General features: G+C 32.8%; 2 protein-coding genes across 2 annotated transcripts in view; both read right to left on the reverse strand.

The window, feature by feature from the left end:
* Positions 1 to 676: 676 nt before the first annotated feature.
* On the reverse strand, positions 677 to 2,864 carry LOC111699176 (circumsporozoite protein-like). Its single transcript, XM_023469777.1, has 3 exons — positions 2,832 to 2,864; positions 1,479 to 1,607; positions 677 to 1,297 (listed from the first exon to the last, which is right to left on the reverse strand). The coding sequence occupies exons 1-3, from the start codon at positions 2,862 to 2,864 to the stop codon at positions 677 to 679; spliced, it is 783 nt and encodes a 260-aa protein (XP_023325545.1).
* A 4,247-nt stretch (positions 2,865 to 7,111) lies between these two features.
* The window catches only part of LOC111699197 (putative DNA helicase INO80), a gene marked incomplete in the record, with an annotated part of 5,621 nt that continues 3,411 nt past the window's right edge, over positions 7,112 to 9,321 (reverse strand). The window contains 1 exon segment of the mRNA XM_023469805.1: positions 7,112 to 7,928. Within this exon segment, the coding sequence (XP_023325573.1) occupies positions 7,823 to 7,928 (106 nt within the window).

The following is a 9,321-nucleotide window of genomic DNA, read 5'->3' on the forward strand; positions in this document are numbered from 1 at the left end:
GTACCTGTACCTGTACCTGTACCTGTACCTGTACCTGTACCTGTCCCTGTACCTGTACCTGTACCTGTACCGATTAAATGATACAAATTTAGAATATGAAGGCTTATCAGTAACATAGCACAAAGAAATATTATTTCCATATTTCCATAAGTTTAGATAATTGCGAAGCCTAGATTTGATCCAGGATCAGGGTTCATGTTTCCTGCTCTAGGTTTGGTTTAAACACTATAGTGTGCTCCAGTCTAGGTTTGGAGTTAAGACACTTTTACTTCCGGGGTATCTTCAACTCAAGAGAGAGAGAGAGAGAAAGAGAGAGAGAGAGAGAGGGACGGGGGGTTGGGGGTTGGCTAGGTATTGATAAGCGTACAACATTTTTACGTTAATAATCTCAATATCTCAAAAACGACAAAATTTCTAAAGAATATTTTTGTTTTGATAAAACTGTCTGAAATGGAAAAAGAAAAAAGTTACAAACAGAGATAGAGATAAAGAGATATAGTTTTTTAGAGAGATATAGTTGTTTAGAGAGATAGAGATAAAGAGATATAGTTTTTTTTCAGGTAAAAAATTTATTATTGATTTCTATCTTGCTATCTCTTCAAAACTACCTCGCAGATTGATGGTGCATAGACAATGAAGGAGAAAGTCAGAATGCAACACCTGTGAATCGGCAATTTCACCCTTTAATGAAGGGCAGAATATAGCAAAAATAGAAGAGGAAATGGCATGTTTGATTTCTAGCTAGCTTGTCTCCGGGTACACTGTTTAACTGAGCTCCGGGTTCACTGTTTAACCGTGCGCCAGGCTCATTGTTTAACTGTGCTGCGGGTTCACTGTTTAACTGTGCTCCGGGTACACTGTTTAACTGAGCTCCGGGTTCACTGTTTAACCGTGCTCCGGGGTCATTGTTTAACTGTGCTCCGGGTACACTGTTTAACTGAGCTCCGGGCTCATTGTTTAACTGTGCTTTGGGTACACTGTTTAACTGTGCTCTGGGTACACTGTGTAACTGAGCTCCAGGTTCACTGTTTAACTGTGCTCCGGGTACACTGTTTAACCGTGCTCCGGGCTCACTGTTTAACTGTGCTCCGGGAACACTGCTTAACTGAGCTCCGGGCTCATTGTTTAACTGTGCTTTGGGTACACTGTTTAACTGTGCTCTGGGTACACTGTTTAACTGAGCTCTGGGTTCACTGTTTAGCTGTGCTCCGGGTACACTGTTTAACTGAGCTCCGGGTTCAATGTTTAACCGTGCTCCGGGGTCATTGTTTAACTGTTCTCCGGGTACACTGTTTAACTGAGCTCAGGGTTCACTGTTTAACTGTGCTCCGGGTACACTGTTTAACTGTGCTCCGTGTTCACTGTTTAACTGAGCTTCGGGTTCACTGTTTAACTGTTCTCCGGGTAACTGTTTAACTGTGCTCCGGGTTCACTGTTTAACTGTGCTCCGGGTAACTGTTTAACTGTGCTCCGGGTACACTGTTTAACTGAGCTCCGGGTACACTGTTTAACTGTGCTCCGGGTATACTGTTTAACTGAGCTCCGGTTACACTGTTTAACTGAGCTCCGGGTTCACTGTTTAACTGTGCTCCGGGTTCACTATTTAACTAAGGAATGAAAAAAAACCAATTAGAGTCCGCTCAATTCAGACGGAACAGGAATAGAATTTTTTTATAAACAGAATTTAATGCTCGTATCCTGTATCCTGCATCCTAAAGCCTCCATACAGGCTATTGCATAAAGGGTTTAGGATACAGGATACACAGGATACAGGATACATGATACTGTATAACGGGTTTAGGAAAAAGTATAAACAGGATACAGGTTACACATGATACTGTAAAAAAGGGTTTAGGATACAGGAAACAGGATACAGGATATATGATATTGTATCCTGAATCCTTTATCCTAAACCCTTTATACAGTATAATATATCCTGTATCCTTTATGAAGTATATAATAATATCCTGGAATCAGTATATATATGTAATCAGTATCATATAATGTATCCTGTATTTAGTATCATATAATGTATCCTGTATTCAGTATCATAAAATGTATCCTGTATTTAGTATCATATAATGTATCCTGTATTTAGTATTATATATATTCTGATTTCTTGTACCTTTTAATTCTATTCTAATACGTAAATTTTTAATTCCTAGCTATACTAGCTAAAGGCTATTTTTAATCTGGTTCATATTTAATTCTTAGCTTTACTAGCTAAAGGCTATTTTAAATTTGGTTCATATTTAATTCCTAGCTATACTAGCCAAAGGCTATTTTTAATCTGGTTCATATTTAATTCCTAGCTATACTAGCTAAAGGCTATTTTAAATCTGGTTCATATTTAATTCCTAGCTATACTAGCTAAAGGCTATTTAATTAGTTGTAATCTATATACATTAGTTGTAATCTATATACATTAGTTGTAGTCTATATACATTAGTTGTAATCTATATACATTAGTTGTAATTTATATACATTAGTTGTAATCTATATAAATTAGTTGTAATCTATATACATTAGTTGTAATCTATATATATATAACGTTGTAATCTCTGTTTGTCTGTTTGTATGTCCGATCATAACTAAGGAACCCCCGGACCGATTCGCCTCAATTTTTGAGTGGGAACTCGGGAGACCCACAGGAATGTTCTAAGCTTGGTTTTGAGATTCTAAGTTGAGTGAATCGACTTTTAACGGGAAAATTAAGTTTCCCGGTAAAATCGTTCAAGTTCGGGTAAACGGCGGAGTAACTTTTAAAACATGGGCACCGCTGGGTTCCCAAGCCAGTATTTCAATAAAAAAAATTATTAATATTGTTAAACCTTTGAATACCACTTCACAGAGAAAATATTCATGTTGTCTGCTTGTAAACCATCATTGTATTATCTTTCAGAACTGCAGATTATTTGATAACAGTTGTTTCGTGGATTTTTACTGCTAAATTTAGGAAGATTTATGTATTTTCGAAAAGAGTTCTTACCTAATCTTATGTCAATATATTATGATTTATGTGTTTTGTGTATATAAATATTTGGCTTGTCTAAAAAAACACTTTTTTATTTAAGATTTTTTGGAAATCCACTAGTAAAACCAAAAAGGCTGCAAAATGTTACCATCAATGAAACATTTAGTTAAGTTTCTTTATAAAAGTTGTTTCTTGAATTTTTAAAACTAAATTTTAGAAGATTATTATATTTTGAAATATTGATCAATAACTTCATGTCATGGCTCATGCCAATATTTATTTGTATCTTTAGTGAAATATAACTTTGATATTCAGTATGTCTGTACCATCGAGTTTATAATGTATAGAGTGATTATGTACGCTAATCCTTTACTAATTGTATAGGCCATGAACTATACCTAGAGCGTACTGCACAGCAATATTAGTAAACAATTGTACAGGGTGTCGCAAAAAACATGGGAACTCAGTGACGAATTGGATATCGTCTTTGTTATGAATTAGCATTGTAATACCTAATTTCAAAAGCCATAATATAATTATGTCTGCTAGAGTTTTAATTTAATTTATGAATTTATGCTAAGTACAACCGTATGCAGCCAAAACATAAACAAACAAAATGTTAACATAGCAGACGAAACTCTTACAGATTACAGCTTTCTCAGTAGGTATCACTATACTAAATCAAAGAATTGTTTAAAAAGACGATATCGAATTTGTCACTGAATTCCCATGTTTATTGGAATGCCCTGTAGATTTTGATTAAAGAGATTCGACAAAAAACGGAGAATTTGAAGAAACTAAATAAAAAATATTTCATAACAAAAATATTGATATCCACAAAACTGCCTAACCCCATTCGTAAAACCCGGGCTTTAAAACTGGATTTCATAACGATGCCCTGTCTTAAGTTTTGGGGTCTGATCTGTATACGTATACAGAATTAAAGACAGCAAAACGGGATGTGAGGCGTGTCAATGATATATGTTGAGTTCAAATCAGGTTTTAGACTTTCTTCAAGATATGATATTTATTTAAGAAAAAAACAAACCCCGGTTACCCAGGGTAGCCCACAATAATAAGACTTCAGAATCTTGGTTTTTCCCTAAAACATAGTGTTTCAATGGTTTGCAATGGATTGGGCAAAGAAAAAAAGTAGTTTACAGGTTTAGGAAACCCTGAATAAAAAGTTCTGTAAACTTGACTCAATAATTTGTATGGTTACCCTTAACTGATAGCAAAGTTTGGTTAATAACTAGTTTTTTTTTTAGCTCAAGTAAGAATATTTAAAGAATAATTGAGTATTAATGTCGAACACCTATATAATTAATCCTTTCTCCATGAATAAATCGATTTAAAAACAGAACTGATTACTTCGATCTACAAACTTTAATTTACTAATCCCTATATCTTTGCAACCTCATAGTGTGTAAATTACTGAAACTGCAGTCAGGGCTGCTTTTTTAATACAACATAATTTCTTCAATATTAGTGTTGATACGAAATGAACTTAAAATTACAGTAATGAATAACACTAATAATTTGACAAAAAAAATAATTATTTATTATTTCCATAAGATAATTTGTATTGGATACATCAAAAGAATTTACAATTTGTTTAAATCGTTTATTTCATAAGAATACTTTTCTTTTTTGGTATAATTCTTGGAATACTGGAAAAAGTCTCCATCCTGGAGAATATTTTTTCCGCGTTTCCCAAAAACAAAACAGCAAGGTTCCTCCATGACAATTATTGANTATTTCTTTAAAAGTTGTAAATTTTAAACCCTGAATGCAACAAGTGGCCGTAAGATGTCAGTCAAAAAACATTACATGGAACAGTAGCATGGCGTGCTGGGACACTATAGGCCTGCTCAGCCTATCTAGGTAGAGTGTATGAGCAGTCTGTGTAGTCTGTGGTTAGCTATAATATGTGTATGCTGGCTGGACAAAATTGGCAGTATTTTTTTTAGGAAACCTTTGAGTACTCTGGGGGTAACATAGGCTAAACAATTCTACATTTTTCTTCTCAAAATTCGATTTTTTGTTCAAAATTCCATGGGCAACGCCCGGCACTTCAGCTTGTATTTTATATAAAAACTAGAGTTTGAGGAAAGGAATCAGTTCTTCAATCATTTGTACAACCCGTAAAACCAAGTAAACTCCTATCCACACCAAATACTGCACCAGCCTACAGGTTTACCATGCGTTGTGTTGTGACCTATGCTCAAGAGAAGGAAAAAAAATTACGCAAATATATAACAGCTGATACAGACTGCGTAGGAAAAATTACGCAAATATATAACAGCTGATACAGACTGCATAGGAAAAATTACGCAAGTGTTATCTTCTTTCATTTGAAGTTATTATCAAGTAACTAAAATGTACAATCTGTATAGTATACACAGGGTTATCCACAAAGGATGAGACTTCAGAGAGGACAGTATGGAATTTGTTTATTCCGTTTTTTTTGCATTCAGGGTTCCTTGTAGGACAAAACTTGCTTTTGCCTAAGCTTAATAATTTAGTAACTCTTCAAAATACTCATATGAAATTTTATTTGCTTAGTAATTACACAAATAAATAATAGCTTATCATACGAACATTTGTTTTTTTGAATTTATTATCTATAGAAACAGAAAGACCTGGAATTTATTGACAGTTAATAAGACGAATTTACAAATATATATCTCTGGTAATATTATTATATGCACAATGAAGGCAGACCACATTTTGGAATTGTCAGGACTTTCATTAATCATACTTGTTCAATTAGATTGTAAAGTCGTCTGATTAATTTTAAATTAATTCTGGGTTTTTCTGGGGAGGGAGGGGGGAGGGATCATTATAATGTGCAATTTTTATTGTACATATAGTAAACAATGGATATTCACGTTATTTAAGACTTTTAGTGCTAAAAGAAATAAAAACTATTATCAAACTGATATTAATTTACTTAAACAAATTCATATTTTTAATAATAATCATTAATTTATTTAAAACTCTATACCCTTGTCAAAGGAATGAGTCTTTGCCACATACTCAAATTTTCTAATTTCTATATCTTTGCAATGTGATGGCGTAAACTTAGATTATTAGTTAAAAACTGAAATCTCATTTTGAAATGTCTAAGGTCTACGACATTAAAATGCAAAGATATAGGGATTAGAAAATTAGAGTTTGTGGTAATAACTCAGTTCCTTTGGATGGTATAAGAGATATTATCTTAATACTCATACATAGGGGGTAATGGTAAAATTGACTTTTTTTATGAAAAAATGTACTTCTTGTTTTGTACTTTATTGTACCCCGGCAAGTACAGGACGGAAATATAGAAGTACAAACTATTTTCACTCTAACACTATAGCTCGGTTTAGCTCCAGGGTTGAATATGTACTGAACCGTGCGCTGGACGCACTCACTCAACTCACGCTAATTCCCGACCCGGAGCAGGGTTCAGAAACATATTTAACCCCCTTCAATCAGAGTCCAGTAATACGGCTTCAAAGCCAAAATGCCATGTATGTATATCTGTATATATATATTTACATAGTTCATGTATTTGAATTACAGTTCTTTGAATCAATAATTCATAATTCGTCGTCTTCATTCTCCCTGTTCTCCTAGTTCTCCTAGTTCTCCTAGTTCTCCTAGTTCTCCTAGTTCTCCTAGTTCTCCTAGTTCTCTTAGTTCTCCTAGTTCTCTTAGTTCTACTAGTTCTACTAGTTCTCCTAGTTCTCCTAGTTCTCCTAGTTCTACTAGTTCTCCTAGTTCTCCTAGTTCTCCTAGTTCTCCTAGTTCTCCTAGTTCTCCTAGTTCTCGTAGTTCTCGTGGTTCTACTAGTTCTACTTGTTCTACTATTTCTCCTAGTTCTCCTAGTTCTCCTAGTTCTCCTAGTTCTCTTAGTTCTACTAGTTCTACTAGTTCTACTAGTTCTACTAGTTCTACTAGTTCTCCTAGTTCTTCTAGTTCTCCTAGTTCTCCTAGTCCTCCTTGCCTCCTAATTATTCTAATTATTCTATAATTGTATTCAAGCTCATTACAATTCTCCTATTTCATCATATTGCCAAAATTGTGCTTGTCAAATGATTAATTGAAAATGACAATGTATAAAAAATATGATTAATAATAACAATTAACTTTAGACTTGATATAATGTTTATTTCTTTATTTCTATTTTTACCATAAACTTAACTATAAATTATACACATTTACTAAATATTTTATATCTAATTAGGTCGGTTTTGTAGTACTACAGTGACACCCATAAAACAGTGAAATATGAAGACGACATGCAAGAAATCTCAAAGGCCTAAAATGTAGCTTATGTAAGGTAAATCGGTCTGTGAACAATTCACAATTACTGTGTTTGATGCTTACTGGAATTTTTACAATCATAACTTAAGTCTAAAAGTCGTCTTCCTTTTCCATAGTTTTATGAGTCCCATTATTCAACATAGATTTTAAAAAATAGGATTAAATGAAATTGTTTAATCTGCAGATGTATTGATATTTATTAATTTTGCATTTAGGACTAAATCATTGAAATACGTCAGGTTCGGAATCGGAACTTCGAATTGAGTAGAGATAGAAACATATCAGATCAGACTTAAACCAAGTTTCGAGTTTCAGTCCAGAACTGATTGTCCCTGACCATGTCATTATTTGAATCCGTAAATCTTTACAATCTGATGTTGTAGACCTTGGATCTTGTAGACCTGCTTAAAATATTAAAAGGTTTAATCCTCAAAAATTTGGAAATTACAAAAAAAGGTTTAATTTCCAGAAAAATATGGAAACTACATAAAAGGTTTAATCCATAATAAATATGAAGATTAAAAATTAGTATGATTAGATTTGATTAGGATTGAGCCATGGTTTTGTGGATTGGATGAGTGTTCGAACTTTTCTCCGTTCTTTCTCAGACATTAATGTTGAACTTGATCTTTGTCTGATCCTAAACATTTCTCCGACATTTAACTTGAATTTGATCTTTGCTTGATCCTAAAAATTTCTCCGACATTTAACTTGAATTTGATCTTTGCTTGATCCTAAAAATTTCTCCGACATTAAAATTTAACTTGATCTTTGTATGATCCTAAACATTTCTCCGACATTTAACTTGAATTTGATCTTTGCTTGATCCTATAAAATTTCTCCGACATTTAACTTGAATTTGATCTTTGCTTGATCCTAAAAATTTCTCCGACATTAAAATTTAACTTGATCTTTGTCTGATCCTAAACATTTCTCCAATATTAAAGTTGAACTTGATCTTTGTCTGATCCTAAACATTTGATACTTGTGTGAACAACTCGACCTGTTCAAATTACATAAACCAAAATAACAACAAAGAAAATGAACACTTGCCTCAAATTATAATTTTATAATCCATATCTTTGCAACCGGGTTTATCTTGGGTTTTTCAAACTTCGTAAAGACAAAAGAATTAGAAAATTATTTTAAAGAAAGTAATTAGTTCATATTTTGAATTGAAAAGTAAAACTTAATATTTTCTAAACCAATTCATTTCTTTTTTAGTAATATTTTTTCTTTCCATAAAAAAAAACAAAAAGAAACCAAAAACTTTTGTTTAATGTTTTCTGAAATTATTTACATGAACTTTATTCGTTGTTCAAGGCTGAAAAAAACTTTTATCAAAAAATGAATTTTGTGGTAGGATTAGGAATGATATTTTTAGCTTTACATAAGCAGAATTAAAAAAATTTTTTGTTTAAATCGGCGCTAAACTTTACTCGCAGGATTTCGATTTCCGCTGTGGGAAAAATTAAATTTGAAAGATAAGTACTTGATATTTGTTATCCAAATGGAGGTTACGATAACCGCAGGATATCCAAATGGAGGTTACGATAACCGCAGGATATCCAAATGGAGGTTACGATAACCGCAGGATATCCAAATGGAGGTTACGATAACCGCAGGATATCCAAATGGAATGAATTTAATCCTTAGGTCTGCACAAGATGGAAATCATTATTAAATCCCAACACAACACAAAACAAAACAAAATCTTTTAAGTATTTTCGTTTTTTTTTACCTTTTTTCTGAACTTTCATATTTTCCAATCAACTTCTCCAATCTGAATTCATCAAAATATCTAAAATGTCTATTTCTAAAAGTGTCGTAGACGTAATTATAAATAACCCTTCATTAAAACAGTTGAATTTCCAAGTCACAATTGTAAACTATAATAATTATCTAATCCTATTATCTTTGCAACCTGATATTGTTTACAGTGTATACTGTATACAAAAAGTTAATAATATAAATGAAATACAGGGTGTCCCAAAAAACATGGGAATTTAGTGACGAACTCGAATATATATATA

Source organism: Eurytemora carolleeae, unplaced genomic scaffold, assembly GCF_000591075.1.
Source record: "Eurytemora carolleeae unplaced genomic scaffold, Eaff_2.0 scaffold30, whole genome shotgun sequence".
Taxonomy (NCBI): Eukaryota; Metazoa; Arthropoda; class Copepoda; order Calanoida; family Temoridae; genus Eurytemora; species Eurytemora carolleeae.